The sequence below is a fragment of the Neofelis nebulosa genome, chromosome 2 (assembly GCF_028018385.1).
Source record: "Neofelis nebulosa isolate mNeoNeb1 chromosome 2, mNeoNeb1.pri, whole genome shotgun sequence".
Classification (NCBI taxonomy): Eukaryota; Metazoa; Chordata; class Mammalia; order Carnivora; family Felidae; genus Neofelis; species Neofelis nebulosa.
In genome coordinates, this window is record NC_080783.1 from 87,843,900 (window position 1) to 87,866,876 (window position 22,977).

Here is a 22,977-nt window from a genome sequence, read left to right on the forward strand (position 1 = left end):
ATGATGATAATAAAAGGCCACACACTGAAGAGTAAAATCAACTCAGTTCGGTGCACCTGATGCTAAAAAAAAAAAAAAAAAAGAAACTGAAATGTATATAACTTTAAATGAAAAAAGCTGACAGAATGCATAATTGTATGCAAACTGGTTGAAACAACAATAAAACAGAGCACAAGCTAATGTTTATATGAATTTAAACTAGAACACAAAAATGATTTGCAAACTGATTAAAGTAACAACAAATGAAACGAATATAAAATGATATGTACACTGATTGAAACTGACTAAAAAAATGTATTCACGGGAATTGGTTAGGGAAAGGGCCTTATTCTGCCCCTCTGCATTTTCTTGACATCATCTTATAAGAAAAAAATTTTATCAGGACAGTTTATGGGCAAAAACACTATGAAACCATTCTGGTGGGACATCATCTTTATTTTCTGGAATTCCTTTCATTGGTATCTCCTCCTTTTCCATGCATGAGGCTTGAGGGAAAGTTCTCACCTCCTCTCCCCTACCAAGCCCCAGTGAAAGCTAAAGTGATAACTTAGACGAGGCCTTGGGTCCTTTTCTGTCCTTCCTTTGGCCTTTGTGCGCACATAACTGGTAAGGTAAGAAAGGGTCTTGATTATTCACCTTGGAAAGAGCCATTGCTGCCCTCAGCACTACTCCCATGAGCTGGTGTCACCGGGAGTGAGGTCCAAGGAAAAGGAGGACACAAGGATTAATCAGTCAAAGCCAAAAACTCCTCCTGTCACCCTTTGACAATACAACTCCCTAAACCAGATTATCCACTGAGGTGGGGACAAGTCCAGTGTCTTAAAGCAGCCTTGAGCCTTGCATTTGACTCTGTCTCCTATTCATGTTTCTCCTGGACTCTTCAAGGGGATGTGGCTGCAGGGTTACTGCAGAGAAACAGTGTAAAAGAGGGTTCAAGGCCCTCTTTACTGTCTGAGAATAAAACACAATATAAGAAAAAAAAAAAAGCCTGTTCTTTAAAATTGAAATAGCTATTTTAAGCAGTAGTAGAATTACGGATGATTATTTTCTCCAGTTTTACTCCTTTTAAATAAACATATACACACTCCATTACAGGCAGCAAAAAAAGCATACTTCATGGTCTAATGTTGGCCAGAATGCTGTCCTAGTAATGAATTGCATGATACAATTAACAAATGTCCCATTGTGTAGCTAATTAGTACATTCATCCTTTATGGTTTAATAATATAGTCATAAGTAAATGCTTTGTCTCCCAATTTGAGCGCCTTCTACATATCTTTGTAGCTTGCATATCACCTAGCACAAAGCTAAGTATGTAACAGCACCTATATGAGAAATAAGAAAAATTCTAAAATGGAAATGATTATTTCTAAGTATCCCACACACAGAGAATGTCTAGCATCTTTCTCTACCTTTCTATCAACCTTATTTTTTTCCTTCAAGGCTTTTGTTGTTGTTGCATGGGAAATTCTTATTTCCTTTTTCTAATTTCTCTCACCTTACTCTGTGTTCATTTCACCTCCAAATGTGGCAACATTCAACTTTTTATTTGGCAGGTGACTTTATTTTCCTTTTTATCTTTCTCAAATGAATTTTATCTGAGTAGTAAATGTACTTCAAATCCTCCATTCTTCAAAAATTATGCTCCCGACATATTGTAGGGAGATTTTTATATACTGCAAAAAGAGTACACTCATACCTTCATCTGTTAAACCCAAAATCAAGACTCATTATCTTATTTATTTGCATTTTTTTTAAGATTCAAGATCCAGGGGTGCCTGGGTGGCTCAGTCGGTTAAGTGTCCAACTCTTGATTTTGGCTCAGGTCATGAGCTTTCAATTCATGAGATCAAGCCCCACGTCTCTCTCTCCCTGCCCCTGCCCTGCTCTCCAAATAAATAAATAAACTTAAAAGAAAAAAAATTTTCAAGTTCCAGAAGGACAAGAGCACTTCATTTAATATTATGTGCAATGATATTGAAGGTAGTGCTTTATTAGAAAACTGTAATTACATTAAAATAATAGTGTTTATCATAGTGATAGCAGAGGGGAATATCCTGGTATTGTACCATAGGGCCTTCCTTTCTAAACAACAGCAGTGACACAAGTTGAGGAGATGGGGAACTATCACAGTTATGTAAAAGTGAATTAAGTAACCTTTATTACCTTAGTTTCTTTCCTCCATCTGCAATTTTAGCTTTTTGAAGATAACCTTCTTTTTCAACCATCTGCAAAAAGAAAGCATATATTAAAACTGTGTCAAACTCCTATGCATTATTATTTTGAGTGAACCTATGCTCTCCAACAGTCATTGCAGTGATGGAAGTTTCCAGTCATAGAACTTCATTAATAATGCATATATAGCTTATGGGAAGTGCCTGCAAGATCATAGTCATTACAAGCCGTTAAATATCCAAAAGAAAGATTACAAAGAATAATGTGAATGATTTGATAGATGGCACTACACCTTTACTCACTTTTCTTTCAGGGCATTGAAGTCCCTTGCTACAAAGTTGATTAAAAATGGTAAAACAAAAACAAATTTAATGCTTTTCTTAATTTAATGATCATCCTTAGAAAAGGTCCTTTCCACACCTAATCCTCACTACCTCATGTATCTGCTGAGGCCAGGAAGTGAAAAGAATTCAGTGGAACCAAGTAACTGAGCCAGTTGAACTATGAAAGGGCATTTAAAACAGTGATATTTCATGCATTTCCTTCGGTCACTAAGAAACGCTATAGTAGCACTATTTCATTATCTTCTTCTATAATGTGGGTTTGCTTCCTTTCCCGTTTGTACTTATTGGCTTTCATTGTTAATACAGCTGCAAGTTTCTTAAAGGAGTTTCAACAATTTGTTATAACTTCATAGAGGTTTTTGTGGAGTTCTAGGGTAAATAAATGTACAGTGCTAATTGTGATGTGTTAACTCCCAGCAAAGTCTATAGTAGGCATTTTAATTTCTGAGCACCTCATTGCCTTGTTCCTCTGTCAGTCCCACACACCCTTATCTCAAGTCCTTATCCTGTGTTCCATCTTTTCACACTAGATGAATTGACAACAACCTTCTCCCCCACACTATATGCTAGAAGCTTCTAGAAGGCACCTGCCTAACATCAAAGGACCACACTCCCTCAGTTCCACCCTTTCCCCCGACTGTAGTACTCCACCCCACCATGTCTCCATCTCATAAACTCCTAAATGCATTAAATCTACTTTAAAATTCAATTTATCTGTGTATTGTTATAGGATCCTTCCAAGATTCCTCTGTAATCTCTTTTAGGTGTCCCTGCCCTGAATCCCCATTTTCATTCTGCCATTATCACTATAACAGCACTTATTGGGTCATACTGTAGTTGTCCATTTACAGAGGTCCCCCCTGAGCTGCAGGGGATATACACCAAGACGCCCAGTAGATGCCTGAAATCATGGATCACACCGAACTGTATATATACTATGTTCTTTCCTATACATCCGTATCTGAGATAAGGTTGAACTTATAAATTAGGCATAATAAAATTAACAACAGCTAATAATAAAATAATTATTATACTAATATACCATAATAAAAGTTATACGAACGTAGTCTATCTCTCAAAACATCCTATTGTGCTGTACTCATCCTTCTTGTGATGAGGTGAGATGACAAAATGCCTACATGATGAGATGAAATGAGATGAATGATGTGGGCACTGTGACATAGCGTTGGGCTACTATTGACCTTCTAATGGTATGTACATCTGAAGGAGGATAACCTACTTCTGGATTCTATGGACCATGGGGAACCAGAACCGTGGAAAACGAAACTGTGAACTATGGGGACTACTGTATGTGGTGGTACCTGCACCTGTGCTGTGACTCTGCCTTTCACTCCTGGATTCCCAGCACCTATAGTACTTGCTGACACCAATAATCACAATTATAAATGTTGTTTAAACAAATTAGTGGATGCATGAGTGACTATTCTAATGTTTTTGTTAATCTTTATAGAATAGTGAAAAAGCCAAAACATCCATCTGCATACGTCAGGTGAAAGGAACGGATACTTGGGGATAAATGAATTGTCCCAAACCACTAAAATCTCACCAGTTCATGAATTGGCTATTTACAAGACTCACTCTGATGTAGGTGAGATCTTTTCTTCTAATTGTTCATTATGATATTCCTAATACATAGCACAGTACTTGCCTTTAAAAATATATTTGACGAATGCACTTTAATAACAATGATGAAGATACTAATAAGGATTCACAGCAAAGTTTTTTCCACATATCTACATTTCCAGAAAATTTCTTCTACTTCAGCATGTTCTCTACAGTCTAAAAGAGTCTGTGGAGGTCTCTTGGATAATTTTCAGAATTGTGATGCTCAGTGGTGTCTTTTTGGTACTTGGATGCAACTATTTGTTTGTTTTTCCCACCTTTTATTCCACGTATACTGTCCTTTTTTTTTGCGGTGCCAGAAAATTTTGTTTGTCTACCCCCTAAAGCCCATGTAATAAGTTCAGTGTTTAACTCTGGGCATTACTGATTTTTACAAGTGTTTGGAAGAAGGATGTTCTCAGTAGCAATTAGCATCACCGAGACAGTCCCTTTCTTTAGTAATGTATATTGAGAAATTTTGTTGTGTAAGCACAGACAAAATTTACTGTTTTATTAAAGCTTTCTTCTGATGAAAATAAAGTAGTTACAAAAGCCTGAATTTATCTGTCAAAAAGCTACAAAACCTCTCAAACCATCATAAAAATTGATGCATGCATTCTCAACTAAGAATATTGCCTTTTCCCTGCCAAAAAATTCACCAAAAGACCAGTGGGTGGAGGTTTAGTGCCCAGAATGTATTGTTGATGATCATTTCTTTAAAAAGGGAAGGGAAATTCAAAATGGGAAAAAAAAAACCCAAAACTAATAACTCTTTCAGAAAGAAGCAAACACAAGCCAGCTTGAGACACAGACTTTAAAATTCTCTCTCCCTGAACACATAAGAAATGTTTCTCCAGACACTGCTGGACTTTTTCAGAATACTGAGATTAAGACCAGGGACTGGATTTCTCATGTCAGGGCTCTATCAGTGTAACATCATTGCCATCAAACAGGCTGAGCCAGTTCCCATGATCTTGAGTCAAGGCAATAGAGTTTCCAGGCATGACCACACAGAGGCCCAGGAAAAAGGAAAGAAGAGGGGTGAAGAGCAAGTTAGTTTTCTTCTCCTATGTCATCTCCCAAAGTCCAGGCTGCCTTTCAGGTCATTAGAGGTAGCTAATAATCATCCTACTACATACTCTTACTACACTTACTACTGCCATATGTATGTTTACATATCTACATGTATTTACACATGGTTATATACATGTACAATCATCATGCACACATTCCCATTTCTGGGATCAGGTGTCCATTCTTCTCAATTACCTCTTCGATACTTCATGTACACTCATTCATCCCTTCAATATATTTTCAATTAGTAACATCCTCTTCCCCTTTAATATCATCTGCTCGGCTCACAATGGGACTGCAAAGATTAATAGGACACTCTTAATCTTATCAAAGCTTATATGCTTGTGAGCTCACATTCAAAAACACTCATGTTCCTCTCGTTTGCAGAATGGATACCACACCCCATCTAGTCATCTCAGCAACTCAAGCCAGCTTCTGCCCTGGAACAGAACATTCCAACCAGTCTTCCTACACTGAAAACACTGCATTATTGTAAGTCCAATGCTGCAAGCAACACTTCACTCTTCATTATTTCTTGTCATGATACTTTGAAATACCCCACCGTATTTCAGGCACTAGAAATCAGTTATTCTGGAAGGATCATAGGAGCTGAAAGGAGTATTAGGACAAGCAGAAGATCGCTATGTATTTTGTCTGTGGATGTACATATAGTATCATATTCATTAAGTATTTATTCCTACTTTGTGTTAATCTCATGGATTGAAGGGATGTTAATCTTTCAATTACAGTTGAGTATGCTGGTCATCTTAGGCTCGGATGGTCTTATCTCTAGTAATTTACAAAATTCTTTACAGTTTTATATCTAAGTTTAGGATATTATATGGCAAGTTCCAGGCCAACCTGAAATTCCCTTGAAGTAAAAGTACTCCCTAAACTCTGTATACTTAAGAAATGTCAACCAATCTTTAGATGCTGAATCTGGCTTCTTAAGCAATTTGTCCAATGTCCCTTCGACACCCTATTTTTTAATGTTAAATGGCAGGGAAGATCAGCAATTTGTCCGGATTGGATGCCAGCCAGTCTGCTAGCATTGAAGAAGCACTCAGCAGACACAACTGTGCTGAGATACAGATGAGAAGAATGAATGGCTGTGGGATACCCAGATAGCACCTGTTTATCAACCTAAGTTGGAGGCTATAGACAAGGCAGGAGAGCAGAAGACAACCTTTGATTAATGGTAACAATCGTGGAAGAAAGACCAGCCTGTAACCATAAGTACAGACATCGCAATTTATTATGTGAAGACTTCATGTTGTTCTCAGATAAAAGAAGTAGACTTGAAAAGAATAGGTTTTCATCTACAACAGTCCACCACAAGAATTCTGTGAAAATGCATCTTTATGAATAGAAATGAACTGAATCTAAAGACTTTCTCCAGATTTTGATGAGAAAGGATTGTGACTTTTAACACCAGAATCACACAGCCCTTATGCTTTACAAATATTTGTTCTGTTGATGTTTTTAAGTTATTGTTCTTTTACTCTTTGTTATGATTCTGTGTTCACTGGCAACCTCTGACTCCTAATTCAGCTTCTGAGATCCTCTGAGGTACAACATTGGTGACTTAAACAGTCAATATTAGTGTGTCTCCCATTATAAATTTACAAATCAGAGTTATTGTTTATACATGAGCTTCTTACAAATTTGGTTACTGTGAGCTAGTCCCAAGGCATCATGATCATTGATAAATAAAGTTTTTCTAGATCCACAAAGCTGAGGCGGGCCCCCTGCTCTGAACTGGACTGAGCCTTCTAAAGTAGTGCCACCCTGTGGAACTTTCTGTATGACTGACTGATCTTCCTCTATGATAACTCAGCATATCTCTTTATAACCACAACCCTGGGCCACCATAGCTTTCAAACAGATTTAGCATTTAAGTATTTTCCTATTTAGTAGTAAGGAAACTGCTATATTTTTCCCTGAACTTTTTAGAGATCACAGTACTTTGCTGATAATTTTGTTTGTTTAGATGATTTGTATTAAAAAGCACACATCCGGTTATATCATTTTACCCCCCAATACTGCTTCTCTTTCTTTATGAAATCTCTTCTTTACTTGTCCACTACCCACATAAATATACTTCGTTGTTCTTTCCATTGGTTTTATTTTTTAACTAATTTTTTTTTATTTTTAAAGTAAAAATTGTATTTACTTAAGGTGTACAACATGATGATATGTATAGAAAAATTATTATTACTATAGTCAAGCTAATTAACATACCCATCTCCTCACATAGTTACCTTCTTTAAACTTTTTTTGTGGTGAGAGCACCTGAGATCTACTGTTAGTAAATTTCTACTATATACTACAATATTATTAACTATAATCACCATGCTATATATACGTATCCTATATATCTCCATTGGCTTTCCTTCTTGTGACATGGTCTTCAGGTCACATCTTGTGACCATTTTCTTCTATGGGACTCATTGCTTACATTTTTCTTCTTAGTCTCCAATTATTTCTATACTGGCTCTGGATTTATTGCAATATCAGATCAGCTGACCATGTTTATGGACCTGCAGGTGACACAATCCATTAAGAATGGAAACGAGGGATGCCTGGGCAGCTCAATGGTTAAGTGTCCAACTCTTGAATTTTGGCTAAGGTCATGATCCCAGGGTGGTGGGATAGAACCCCATGTTGGGCTCCGCACTGACCATGGACCCTCCTTAAGATTCTTTCTCTCTCTCTTTCTGCCCCTCTCCTCCACTCTTATGCTTACTCTCAAAAAAAAAAAAAAAAAAGAATGGAAACAAAAGCAGAGAAAAAAATCACCTTAAAAATCCAGCTTATCTGTATATCATATAAAGCACTAATTAAAAAAAAAATAAATGCTTAATTTTAGAACTACTTTACATATAGATCAAGAAAGAAATATGGTGTTTTGGCCTCATGTAAATACATAATTGACTGTGTGCATACTTGTAAAGAGTGGTAAACCAAAATTCAAGTTGGACACAGTGATGACATGAAAAGGGGAACAGAAGAAAAGCAAAGAAAAATTATTCTCTATCATACACAAGAGGTGTCTGCAAAGAGCAAGTAAGCACTCTCAGAGAGGCTGTCTTGATTTCAGGTCTCCAAGTTAGGCATGGTTGCTCATTGCCCTTATTTACACCCATTAGTATACATGTTGTGCAATGCTTTCATGGACATCCTGCCCATCTCACTTTCTCGGGGTTAGGCTTTGGGGTTCTGCTGAATGTCTTGAACTGGTTTTCAAATGCTGGGTTTGGCAAAGCACATATTCTGTTTTGCCAAATGCTTTTCCCCATCATTTTAAACCCCTGTGTATTTCAAGGGAAATTTTACCCACATGTCTCTGATTTATTTACCCCTAACTCATCAAAATGCCATCTTGAAAAAACTGCTATTGGATGTTTAAGAACTCCGTGGCTTCTTCCTGAGCCTTTCATCTTTTAACCAGTGTGTTTCATTTTGCCTCCACCAAAAAGGCCCAGGTTCTGTTGGGGAATCAGACTGATGAGGGTAGTTCTTTGTGTCTCAAGAATTTTCTTCAGTCTTCTGGAGGCTTTTCCTGTATCCCACCTCTCTTTCCTCATCCTCAGTTTCTTTCTTCTTCCATAAATTCGACTTCTTCATGTCCTTGATTTAAATATGTTGTTCTTTCTTTCCCTGTCATTGGAATTCAGAAAGGAATGGTCTTCCAGGTTCCTGTCTGGGCAATTTATTAGCATAATTCAATTGTTTTGTTATAACCTAATTTGGTCTAGGCAGTAAGGAAAAAAGCATTGCTTAATGTTAATAGCCTTTGCTATTGTTGTTGTTGTGTGTGTTCTTTTCTCTACACTAGAGTTAAATGAAATTCAAATGTGGATAGGAGGTGTTATTGTAACCTGTTTCTGTGTTTTCATGGCTTCTAATCCCCTTAACATCACCTGAAGGCCCTTCTTCATCTGAGCAATGCCTCCCTTTCCCTACACCCCCTGACCCATTTCCCTTGTTCACCATATTCTAGTGAGTGTGGTGTTCTTGTAGTTTTTCAAAGGGGCTTAACTTTGTTCTGACCTCCAGACCTTCACACTTGCTGTTCCTCCTATTCACAACCTTCTTCAAGTTCTTTGCTTGACAAACCCTATGTATCCTGCAATCTCAATTTAAATGCCCCCTTTCAAAGAGTGCTTTTATGACTACTTAATCCAGGGTAGGTTAGCCCCCTCTCATAGAAGCTTATTTTTCTTCCTCCATGGTATGTTTTGTAATTTGTATTTAAAGAATGATGCCTTCCTTTACTTGTTTAATACTTCTCTCCATTCCTGGATTTCAGGCTCCTTGAGTAAAGGACATGAATACTTAGCATATGATTACTTACCCCAAACTTAACACGGCACCTAGCACAGGGACGGCCTCAACAAATCCAGGAATTAATAGACATTTCCATTGGAGAAAAGGAAGGGCACGTAAAACAATGACAACCAGGGGATGGTTTCTATTAGAGTTATTAAATTATATCACATATTATCAACACACTACTAACTTGAAAATATGGGAGGATGTTATTTCAGAAAAGCTAATTTTATCTTACTGAAGTAATATTTTGAAAGCCTAGAGAGCTTTTGGAAATTTTTTGCAATTTAAAGAAAGCACAGTCTGATCAATAGAATTATTCCCCCAAAGTGGCTGTCTTTTGTTTTAAAATAAGAAAACACTGTATGCTTACAATGTTTTTCATCCTCAAAGCCCTCACAAGTATTAATTAATCCACAAAATGATATTTGGCTCCAAAAGGTAGAATCTGAGACTTAAGGTTTATCTGCAAAAGCCTGCTTTGCCCCCAAGCCATGGCAACTTCCTGAGTTCCATCCTACAAATCCTCCCAGCTCAGGAGGCAGCAGATGATTCTCTAAAACCTGCCACAGGCTTTTGACTCCTGCAGGGTTATCCATACACTGTCTCATACTCTTTTGATAAAAATAAAGATGATAAAAATTTAGCATGTTATAAACATGGTTATTTTTGTCAAGCAATTTTTTAAGGGAAAAAGGAAAAATGCCCTGAAAATAATTAGATATCATGAACAGTTAAAACAGGGAATATACAAGATCAAGAAACAAATGCCTATTAGTATATTTGACATTTCATGTTTAAAATCTTTGCTGCATTACAGCACTTGTTAAGCCACCATACGGATTCTCAGAAAATAATTTAGGTTTCTTGCGTTGACAGCATATGGATTTGTATACCATGTGGCATGAATGACGTCACCTGTCAGTGAACTGGGTAGTTTTAGAGATTTTAGACTCCAACCAGAAATGTATTTTTGCCAATATTCAAAACAAATGCATTATGCTTCTGTTTAACCCTGTTGATCATAATCCACTTCATTAAAGGGAACACTGAGAGGTGAGGCATGGCTACCAGAGGGTGATAGTGTCTATTGGTGGACCCACCATGGCAGATTCCACTTTTGTAATGTGAATCATTTTTCTCCAAGAGTGTGGATCTAATGAGATACCTTTGCCAGTTATACTTAAAGCCAAGGCTTCTCATGATTTCTAGAAAATGTTCAGGGGAGTTCTGAATATAAGAAATAAAAACTATGAGATTTGTACAGCAAAAAATGTTGGACATAAATAAGCTGAAAAAATCCATTTGGTAAAAATAATAACAGCACCAACTTAAAGAACTGTATTATTTTCTAAAATGTTTTAATGTATATTATTGCATAGTAATGTATATTATTATATAGTAGTTCATCCTGGTTGGTACTGTTAAGAGAAAGTACTGAGAGAGCCTCTAGCTGACTCCAGAAGCAATAGTGGGAAGGAAGGAATGTAGTGGAGATGGAAATGAGGAACATACAAGGTTTGTGTGGAAAAATAAGTGTGTCCAGGTAAAAATAATATAAAGTTAAGTTAGTCAGATAGAAAGAGAACTTTAGAGGTTCTGGAAGATAATTGAAGTCTTGGCATGAATCCTAATGGATAGTTAAAAGTTGGTCCGAATGTGTTGTTTGAGGAAATTGGTGATTATTTTGTCATTGCCCATCATAATGGGGTTATTCATAAGCAAGAGATGTGGGGAAAAGAAGCATTTCTGCCTTTAAAATAACATTAAATAAGTAATTTAATTTAAATGGAGATTGATTGATAAAAGTTGAATATAACCTGTGTTCACAAGACAGAGTAAAATGAGCAGTACTCAGAATCTAGGGAAACTGATGTCAGGAATAGGTAGTAAATTGGCTGACAGTTCCAAAAGTGTTTATAGAGTTAGTGGTGTGTGTGTGTGTGTGTGTGTGTGTGTGTGTGTAACACAGACAGAGAGAGAGAGACAGATTGAGAGAGATTGAAAACTAAAGAGCTTAAAAAATTGTGGTTTCTTTCTTTCTATTTAGCCATGCTTCCCAATGCCACCTTTCCAAAGTCGTCTGACCTAGAATAGAATATTAAGCACATATATGTACTATCTATTAATATACTATCCATCATTTGGGATATTCAAAATCAGTTTCATTTATTCTTGAACAACTGAAGATTCAGAGTCAAGACAGCCAACTATACACCAGTAAACCAACAAATAATCTTAATGTTAGGAAACTAAATTGACAAAACTATTTCAGAGTCAAGACAGCCAAATATAGACCAGTGAACCAACCAACTAATCTTAATGCTAGGAAAGTAAGTTGACAAAACTAATTCTGAATAGTCTAATGTGTTTGAAATATAGGCATAGCACAAATATGTTATTAGTTATTGATTCAATTTGAATAATCATAATTCAACTTTTTAAAATTCACAATTAATATATATTTTATGTAAAAATTTTAAGACACCTTAAGGCATTGATCAAATATAATTATGTATATATTTGCACATATATGATCACATATCTAATTGCATGTCTATATTGATATTAAACACACACTCACATAGCTCCATTTTCAGCCCAACTTCTGCCATGTTTCATCAAATACTTCAGAGAAAACATTTGCATTTGCTATATCGCAAATACACAGCTCTTTTTTTAATTAATTAATTAATTAATTGATTGATTTTGAAAGAAAGAGGAAAGAGCATGCATGAGCAGGGGAGGTACAGAGAAAGAGGGAAAGAGAATCCCAAGCAGGATCCACTCTGTCAGCATAGAGCCCAATGCAGGGTTCAAACTCACAAACCGTGAGATCATGACCTGAGCTAAAGTCAAGAGTCAGGCACTTAACCCCCTGAGCCACCCAGGCACCCCAAATATTCATCTCTTTTAATTATTTATATGTACTTTGTTTGTTCCATAATACAAATTTATGGAAAATAAATACAATTGCTTTCCTATTCACTAGACAACTACACTTTGCCAGGCCTTATATGAAATCCTAATAAAAAAGTGAGTGAGACATAGCCTTCCCTTCAAATAGCTTACAGTTCAATAAGAGAGAGAGAAAAGGAAACAGGCAACTTTAGTATGATTATTGAAAGAGGCAATTTAGAGATAGAAGCAAGGTCAAGCTACTAGGGACACACAATAAAGGATTAACCTGATTCAAATTTGAGGAATCAGAGAAATACTTCACAGAGAAAATGCTAAGTTGAGACCCAAGTAATTAATTTTGAAAACAAGGTATTGTTACATCTAATTAAATTGAAAAAATCATCTTTCTCTATAAACAGCAAACATACATATATTTGTTAACATCTGAATCAACAATATAATTTTAACACAACTTTAATATCTTAGTATTAAATCAATTGACAGACACGTCTTTTCTGAACAAACCCTAGTCTCAAAAGCAATGTAAACGTATGTATGATATAATAAAGAAAATACAAGTCATGACCCCTAACTTCAAAGCATTTAAAATCTAGCTGTGGAGCAAGTCTATTACCCATGAACTAGGGGTGAACAACACAAAAGAGTGCTGAGATTAAGGAAATAATTGTTACAGAAAATCCAAGCTCCTTCAGGGTAAGAGCCCTGTCTTAATCATGTTACCACTCCTAGCCTGAGGGTATGTTATTTGAGAACAGATAATAAATAAGATAAATCAGGGATCATGAAAGAAGTCTATAGACTTGATGTTATAGAAAATAGGAAGCTCTTAAATGCCTGGACAAGGAAAATGAAGTAATGAAGGTACTGTTTAAAGAAGATTTGTGTAGAATTGCTACACGGGATCATTGGAAGGGGCACAGTAGAGTACATGGGAGGGTTGGGGGAGGGGCGGTGAGATCAGAAGAATTGAAGGCCTGGGCAAGGATGTGTGTGTGTAACCATAAAGAAAAATGTGGGTACCACACACATTGCAGAGAAACTGCTTTGGAAAATGGTGACTTATTTGATGGGCCATAGACAAAAAAAGAGGATGCAAGAAAATTTCTTCTAAGCTTGGATGTGTTTGCTACTCATAACGATAGGCTTGATAGAAAGGGAAAACAGTTTTGGAAGAAGGTCCTGATGGGTTCAATCTGGGAGATTTCACTTCTGAGATGACAAGGAGACACAGTAGAATAAATGACTAGTTAACACTTTAAGATAGAGGATAAGAGGCACGCCTGGATGGCTCAGTTGGTTGAGCATCCAACTTCAGCTCAGGTGATGATCTCATGGCTCATGAGTTCTAGCCTCGAATCAGGCTTGCTGCTTTCAGTGTGGAGCCCACTTTGCATCTTCTGTTCCCCTTGCTCTCTTCCCCTTCCCCACTCACTCTTTCTCTCTTAAAATAAAACAAATAAACAAAAAAATATATAGAATGAGATAATGAAAAGAAAAAATTATAGATCTGTGTATTATAAACTTGAAAGTAAAAACAAAAGCCATTAACGGCTTCATTTGTGCATTAATTTAACACACATTTACTGAGTTCTTAGCATGTTCTAGCAAGTGCTACAATCATGGAAATGGAGTTATGGACATAGGAGACAATACCTCTGCTCTCATAGAACATTTTAATGAGGTAACAAACAAATAAAAAGAAATTGTATAATATGCCACATGGTAGCAAGTTCTATGGAGAAAATAATTTAGGGTAGGAGAAAAAAGTGTGATGGAAATAGTGGATTTTCTTTTTTTTTTTTAAGGAATATTATGAAAGATCCATCTTTTTTTTAAGTTTACTTATTTATGTTGAGAGAGAGAGAGTGTGAGCACCAGGGAGGGGCAGAGAAAGAGACAGAAAGGATCTCAAGTGGGCTCCATGCTGCCAGTGCAGAGCCTGATGAGGGGCTGAAACTCACAAACCTGTCAGATCATTACTTGAGCTGAAATCTAGAGTCAGATGCTTAACCAACTGAGCCACCCACATTCCCTGGAAAGACCCATCTTAAAAGATGATATTTGAATAGAGATTCCAAGCAAATGAAGAATAAGCCTTGCAAGTTTCTGGGCCCAAAATAAATGATTTTGTACCAGGCAGAGGAAAGAGCTGGTATAAGGGTCCTGTGAGAGAAGTAAGGAGGTCAGCTTGGCTGGAGCAGAATGAACGAGGAGAAGAAGGAGAAAGGTGAGGCCAGAGCCATAGCTGACACCTGTAGAATCTGGTGAACCCAGGATGATTTTCGGTGTTTTCCCTGGAAGATGCTGGAGGCCAGAAGGAATCTGAAGTAAGCAGTGGCATCACCTAACTTACATTTTAACAAGATCACTCTGGCTGTTGTGTTGAAAATAAAACGTAGAAAGCAGGGGTAGAAGTGGCATGTTAGTTGGAGCCAATTGCGTTCAATCAGGTGAGAGATGACATAGTGAGAAGAGAGCTGATTCTGGATATATTCTTTTAAATTTTTTTTTTTTCAACGTTTTTTATTTTTATTTTTGGGACAGAGAGAGACAGAGCATGAACAGGGGAGGGGCAGAGAGAGAGAGGGAGACACAGAATCGGAAACAGGCTCCAGGCTCCGAGCCATCAGCCCAGAGCCTGACGCGGGGCTCGAACTCATGGACCGCGAGATCGTGACCTGGCTGAAGTCGGACGCTTAACCGACTGCGCCACCCAGGCGCCCCAGATTCTGGATATATTCTGAAGGTAGAGCAAACAGCCTAACAGACGTTTAAGTTTATTTCATGAGAAAAACAAAGGAGACAAAGATGACTTTAAAAGTTTTGACTGAAGAACCTGGAAGAATGGAGTTAGTTTACTCCATCTAGTAAAATGGAGCAGATTGAAAGTAGCAAGTTTGAGAGAACATCAGGATCAGTTTAGGACATGTTAAGTTTGAGATGTATGTCCGATATATAAATGAATATGCCACAATATATAGTACTAGAGTTTAGAGCAGTGGTCCATGCTGGAGAAGTGGTTAGTGTAACACAGTACATAAAACCATAGCACTGAATGATACACTGTAGGGAAGAAATATAAAGAAAAAGAAGTTAAGTTGAGCTCTAAGACGAAGATGAACCAGCAAAGGAAATGGAAAGTGGATGTCTATTTAATTAATTGGAGACCCGTGAGAAAGTAGTTTACTGGTACTTATATAAGGAAAATACTTCAAAGAGACATCAGATGGGTTAAATTCTCAGATCTAATGAAAGAAATGAGACTCTACCAATGGATTTAGTACTATGGACAAAATTGATGACCTTGATAGGAGATTGGTGGTTGGGATAAAAGCCTAAAAAGGGGCGCCTGGGTGGCTCAGTCAGTAGAGCATCCGACTTGGGCTCACATCATGATCTTGCTCCTCGTGGGTACAAGCCCTGCATCAGGCTCCATGCTGACAGCTCAGAGCCTGGAGCCTGCTTCAGATTCTGTGCTTCCCTCTCTCTATGCCCCTCCCCCTGCTTGCACTCTGTCTGTCTCCTGTCTCTCAAAAATCAATCAATAAATAAATAAACATTAAAAAAAATTTTAAGAAGCCTAAATTGAGTTGGTTCAACAGATAAAGGAGGAGAGAAATTGACAACAATAGAGGTAGGCAATTCTTGTAAGGAATTTTTATTCTAAGGCAAAGAAAGTAATACAGTGGAGATGGGAGATCTAGAACATGCAAAATTAAAGAACATAAGAGAACTGAGCTAGATAAATAAACATTTTTGGTGCTGAGGATGAGAAAGCCCAAAAAATGAACTTCATTCATTTTACTTACAATGTTTCAGGCATTCTTCTAGTCATTAGGATACAACAATAAAAAAAAATGGAAACAAAAAATTCCTGCTTTCACAGATTTATAATCTGCTGGTAAGGGATTAATTTTTTTCTTAAAAAATTTGCCAAAATTTGCAGTAAGCCCCAAATAATCTCTGCTTCCTGTTATTCACAGCCCGGTGTAGTCCTTTCTCCTTGAGTGTGGATTGGATTTAGTGACTTAATTCTGACCAAGAGAATATGGAAAAGTTGACAGGATATCACTACCATGACTAGGTTACAAGAGATTTTGCCTTCTATCTTGCTAACAGAATCCCTTGCCTTCTCAGTTTGCATGCTTTGAAGAAGGAAGCTGCCATACTGGCAAAGTCTATGTGTCAAGAAACTAAGAGCAGCCCCTGGACCACATCCCTGAAGGAGCTGAACCCTGCCAACAGCCATGTGCATGAACAGGAAAGCCAATGGCTTCCCCAGTCAAACCTTCAGATGTGACCCCCAATTCTGACTTAACGTGTGATTGCAATCTTTTGAAAGACTCTGAACTAAAGGACTCTGCTAAGCCACACCCAGATTCCTCACCCACATAAACAGGAGACAATAATGTGTACGGTTTCAAGCTGGTGAGTTGGGAATCATTTATTCTGTAGCAGTAGATAAATAATACAGTATTGCAGGGAAATCATCACTTACCAATTGTTCCAATGGAGGAATGACATCTTTCAAGACATGTTGTGAATGATTCCTCCTGTGTCGGGATATCTGCAAAAATATTGACATTAGATATGATTATATTATTTTTCTCAAAACAAGCTTTAAATGATTTAAAAGAGCATATTTTAGTAAAAGTACACAGATACATAACCATATTCAAATTCATTCAAGAAGTCAAAGTAGATATAAAATGAAAAGTAAATGTTTTGGACGTTAACTAATTTGAATTAAATGTGTACTCAAAGACGGCTGACTGCAACAATATCTCCTGTTCCACATACTCCTTTTACCATGTAACCTTGATACCCTTCCTCACAAGTGGTGGGTCTATGTTCTTTCATTTTGAACCTGGGAAGAGCTTTATGACTGTTTCAATAAAAAAAGTATGGCAGAAGTAAGTGACACTACATGATTTAAAATATTAGAGCATAGGGGCGCCTCGGTGGCTCAGTCGGTTAAGCGTCCGACTTCGGCTCAGGTCACGATCTCGCGGTCCGGGAGTTCGAGCCCCGCGTCAGGCTCTGGGCTGATGGCTCAGAGCCTGGAGCCTGCTTCCGATTCTGTGTCTCCCTCTCTCTCTGCCCCTCCCCCGTTCATGCTCTGTCTCTCTCTCTCAAAAATAAATAAACGTTAAAAAAAATTAAAAAAAATATTAGAGCATAATAATGTCATGTTCTTTTAGAACCCTCTCATTTGGAAAATATTCACCATGTTGTGATGAAGCGCAAATCATCTCACACAGAGAGAGCACAAGGAGAGGCCTTAGGTTTTCTGGCTAAGAGGCTAGCTGAGGTTTGAGCTACCAACCGCCAGTCATAGGAGTATAGTATCTTCTGATGTTTCCCTCTGCCAGCTATTGAGTCACACCCCCCCCCCATGTTTCAAGACCTAGTAGAAGCCTCAAACACTGTGTAGTAAAATAGGCTGTTCCCGATATGTCTTATCTGAATTTTTGACCAAGTTCTGTCAGCATAAAAAAAAAATCAGTGTTTTATACCTCTATATTTCAGGGTGAGTTGCAATGCTGTAATAGTAACTGGAACAAAATATTTAATATTGAAACACATTGTGTTTATTATATGAACTCAGCTTTTTTGAAGTCAATGTTCTATTAATTTTCATGTCTTCTTCTACAGATGTATTTAAACACACAATAATAAATAGCTAAGTGTTTTAGGAACAGCATTTTAAAAATGCCTTATTGTTTCTACCAAAGCATCAAAGGCAGATTCTATAATAAAACAAAAAGAGAAAAAGAAGGAATTTATAATGAAATCCTGTATTGTTTGATAACTTCAACAGAAGCTATAATTAATAATACTATTTTACTAGATAGGAATTTTCCAGTATTTTACATGAACAAGAGAGAGGAGGGTAGGGAAAGGGGGACAGGACAGGGAAGTAGGAAAAGAAAGAATGAGAGAGAAAGAGAAAGAGAGAGACTGGGGGATGAGTGTGAGGTATTAAAGAAATAAAGTGGGTCTGCCAAGTGCCTAGAAAAGAACTTCGGATGTCTTTGAATCTGGTTACTGGCACATGTAACTGACTGAAGGAATTAAATCAATGTCTGTTAAGATTTTGAGAGAATCGTATTACCAAAGAAAACAGAAGCCTGACCTAAAAAAAACCTGTGACTCCATACAACCCTTGATCCCCACGTTTGCCCCACAAAACTGCATTATGAAGGCAGTACAACCTCCAAGGAAACCATTCTCTTCAAAGCTCACTTTAGATGCTGCCAGTGGGGGATAGCAGAGAAGGAAGAGCCTGTGGAGAACAGCGCCAGAAACCTTGGAGAACAATGGACATTGGGAATTATCCCAGAAAGGAGAGCCAGGAGAGCCAGGAACTGACTCTGCGGCCAGGGCAAGGGTCTCACAGGGCCTGCCCAGCAGGCTTTAATGATCATTCAGTCAAGTGACTGTTGGCTGTTTACCATTTATTTCCTTTACAAATGAGAGTCTTTTGTTTGCTTGTTTCCTGTTATGGAGTTCTTGCTCCACCATTGCCTGTTGGATGTGATGGGGAAAACAGAACAGAGAACTTATTTTTCAAGTTCTAAACCCTTAACCCCCTGGAGAGAAATTGACCTGATGGAGAGAGTTATGTTTATCACCAGCTATGCTGATATTGGAGTTTGATGTGGTAACTGCATTAGAGTTTTGGTTGTCTTCTTTGGGGAGGCAGAAAGATATTGGAAGGCAGATGCGAACTGATATACGGTGAAGGGGAGGGAGGACTGTGACAAACCCTGATGCTTCCGCACCAAAATTGTGTCCTTTTTCTAGGGCACATACCTAGACTGCATTTCTCAGCCTGCCTTGCAGTTAGGAGTGGCCACAAAACTAATTCGGACCAATGGGATGTGAGCAGAAACAATGCGAAGCTCTCTCAGTTGAAGGCTACTAAGCAGTGAGTGCTTTCCCTCTGTGTTCCTTCTTTCCTCATATGCTGGCTGGCAGTAAACATAGAGAGAGGCCCTGCAGGACGATGAAGGTGCAAGATGAACGAAGACTGAATCACCATGTGGAGAAAAGCCAAACATAGGCCAGGAAAACTCATTTTGTATTAGTTAATAAACTTGTTATTTTGGAATAATTTTATACTTAGAGAAAAGCTGTAGCAAGAGAGCTCCTGTAGAATTCTAACTGCAATGTAGTGAGAAATAAACTTCTATTTCTTAGAGCCATTGTGTATTTCAGAGAATTTTACAGCTGCTAGCATTACCCTAAATAAAACCACGATAGTTGATCTTAATTCATTTTTTTTTTTTCAACGTTTTTTATTTATTTTTGGGACAGAGAGAGACAGAGCATGAACGGGGGAGGGGCAGAGAGAGAGGGAGACACAGAATCGGAAGCAGGCTCCAGGCTCCGAGCCATCAGCCCAGAGCCTGACGCGGGGCTCGAACTCACGGACCGTGAGATCGTGACCTGGCTGAAGTCGGACGCTTAACCGACTGCGCCACCCAGGCGCCCCGATCTTAATTCATTTTGAAATGAATATATATTATATAGTATATAGTATAATTATACACATTATTTAGCATATATTATATAGTATATGTTATACATTATATTACATATTATTATATATGATATATGATATTCATATATATTTGGTATTTAAGCTTTTTTAAGGAACCAGGCACTTATTTTATACTGCTATACATTTGGAACTTACTTCTCTTAACTGTTAGTCATTATATTAAGATTTATTATCTTCACTGAAAATTTTGTATGTCTTACATTCAATTTACAATGGTGGAAGAGTTCTGGGATTTTTGTTGTTGTTGTTCCATTTCTTCGAAACCTGTTGGATTTCCAGTCTTTAGTCCTGTCTTTGGCTAAAAATCATTCTCTTTGCATATAAAACATCTCAAGCTTTAAATGTTAGAGAAAGTAGTATCAAGCAAATGTCTCAACACTACTGATGAATAAGCACTGGGCATTCTCTTATATCAGCCTTACCATTTCTTCTATGGCCAACCCATGCCTTCCTTTGTCCTACCACTACTAGATTTTGATGGGTGTATTGGCCCATCATCCTCTCCAAATTCTCTTCCAGTTGCTATAGAAAGTTTTCCTATAAGACAATGCTTTAAGATGTGTTGTGTATGTATTGCGAGAGGCACAAGAGATGATTTTAGCTGATGAATGTTTTAATTTTAATTATCATTTACACAGTCTTAAGGTTTAGCAGAAAAACCTATCACATAAAGACATTTAACTGGTATGAATATATTTTCCATTAAAATAGAGTATAAATGATACAGTTAAATAAATAATATGTAGTATGCAACATGAACATGGAAAAAAAAAAAACCTACAAACGTAGTAAGTGAATGACTAAAATTTGGGAAAGAAGTTTTAATGAGAATTCAGAACAGAAATGACCAGTTACTGAGCACATCCTTAGTTCACCCTTGAAGGGAACTGTTGGGTCCATGGTATAGACAAGAACTCGAATTGAAAAATGGTACAGTATTATTGTCTGTAAACATGTATTCAGTGCTTATTATTTGTCAGGCACTGTTCTAAGTATTTTACATAAATTAACATACTTAATTGTCACTCCTAATGTAGAAACGCAGACACGGACAGTTTCAGTAACTTTAAAAATCCAGAGCTAGTCAAAGGCAAGGGTGTTGTTTAACCAATACCTAAGCCTTTAAATATTGTACTTTATTGCTTTGCCAGGGATATAATGTATACGCATAAAGGCAGTCATCACATTCTTGGGGAACTACAAAGTTGAGATTTCCTGCATGCATAAGGGGATATTTCCAAGGTACAAATTTGAGTCAAACTTACAAATTTGTACATGTTTACACAGGAAGCTAGAATCAAGTTTCAAATCTGGTATGAATCATCTTAATTTTCCTTTAGGGAAAGTAATATTGCTTATCATTCCTAAATCAATAAGCTAGCCAATCTATCATGTTCAACCAAGTTATGGAGATGCAGAGGAAAAAAAGAGAACTTTCATCACCTGTCTTTTGCTTTAATGCTCTTCTCGGTTAAGCATTAGGCACAGAAATGTGTTATCATCCCAAATCAGATTACTCTGACTGAGACTTATGATTTAGGAAATCTGGATCCAAACCTGCCTAGTTGTTATACACAGATATGACAAAAAGTTAAGATATTCTAAGACAGCTGTCGTTATGTAATTTACTTAATTGAAATAATAATTTAAAGAACACTTGAGGTCAATCAAAACTTTGTGAGGTAAGTTTGAAGGAAACAAAGGCTCTCCTAAGCCATACGTAGTATAAAATAACAGAAAATCTTATAGATTTGTACATGTTTATCTATCAATAGCTTATTATTAGTATCTGAAAATTTTGCTAATTTTTACAGGACACTTTCTTGAAAAACATTTCTGCCTAGGACATCAGATGTTCTTATTAACCATTCATTTAGCCAGTAAACATTTCTTGTTTAGTACCTAGTAGTTTCTAATAGTAGATGCTCAAAACATACTTGTTTGTTGATGTTATGAAATACAGCTAATGCTAGTAGTGCAAAAAAGAGTACTTCATTTTGGACAGTCCTAATTTTTTCTCATGAACTTCAGGACTTTTTAAATGTATCTGATACCAAAAACCTATGTTTTGCTCTGCGAATTACTTCTGGAAACATTTCAGAGTATTAGCAATGGTGGGCTCCATTTTTCAATCTTAGATCCTTTTTACTTTTGCAGGAATTCTTTTAATTTTTCTTTTTTTTTAGGGTTTATTCATTTTTCAGAGACGGAGAGAGACAGAGCATGAGGGGGAAAGGGGGAGAGAGAGAGAGAGAGAGAGAGAGAGAGAGAGAGAGAGAGAGAGAGAGAATCAGAATCTGAGCTGTCAGCACAGAGCCCGATGTGGGGCTCAAACTCACAGGACCATGAGATCATGACCTGAGCTGAAGTCAGACACTTAACCACCTGAGCCACCCAGGCATCCCTGTGGGAATTCCTAAGTAACCATTAAATTTGGAAAACTTGAAAAGCAATAATAATATCAGTAGCTTGATACTTTATTTTAATACATTATTTTCTCTGTGAATTACAGAAGCATTTCTTCTGAGGAAGGCTTAAAATATGGCTTTTACATATGTTTGTTCTTTCTTGTTTCCAAATGTTCTGAAATAGTATATAGATCCTTCCTCTAAACATAAGTGGACATGTATGTATATCTACCACATATTTATCTAAGTGTCCACAGCCTGATTTTTTTTCCTAGTTTTTACACTCTTGCATTATGAAATGTTGGTTTCAATATTATTTTCCAATTCCCATTTGAGAATTTTATGAATTGCTACTTTTCAATTTATTTCCAGTATTTTGTAAAAAGAAACCTTAACCATTTAAAGTATATCTGGCCTAGGTACTAAGAATGTTACTTCAGGGGCTCCTGGGAGGCTCCGTGGGTTAAATATCCAACTTCAGCTCAGGTGAATTTGAGCCCCATGTCAGGCTCTGTGCTGGAGCCTGTTTCAG

At 37.2% G+C, this 22,977-nt stretch overlaps 1 protein-coding gene across 6 annotated transcripts in view; it reads right to left on the reverse strand.

The window, feature by feature from the left end:
- Window positions 1-22,977, reverse strand: part of ARHGAP15 (Rho GTPase activating protein 15) — a 573,492-nt gene that overhangs the window by 480,229 nt on the left and 70,286 nt on the right. For 5 of the 6 annotated variants that reach the window (XM_058694796.1, XM_058694791.1, XM_058694813.1 and 2 more), the window contains exons 3-4: window positions 16,969-17,037; window positions 2,167-2,228 (exon numbers count right to left, since the gene is read on the reverse strand). In XM_058694796.1, coding sequence (XP_058550779.1) covers window positions 2,167-2,228; window positions 16,969-17,037 — 131 coding nt within the window. Of the gene's footprint in view, window positions 1-2,166; window positions 2,229-16,968; window positions 17,038-19,345; window positions 19,470-22,977 lie in introns of all 6 variants that reach the window. The other variant, XM_058694803.1, reaches the window with a different exon arrangement.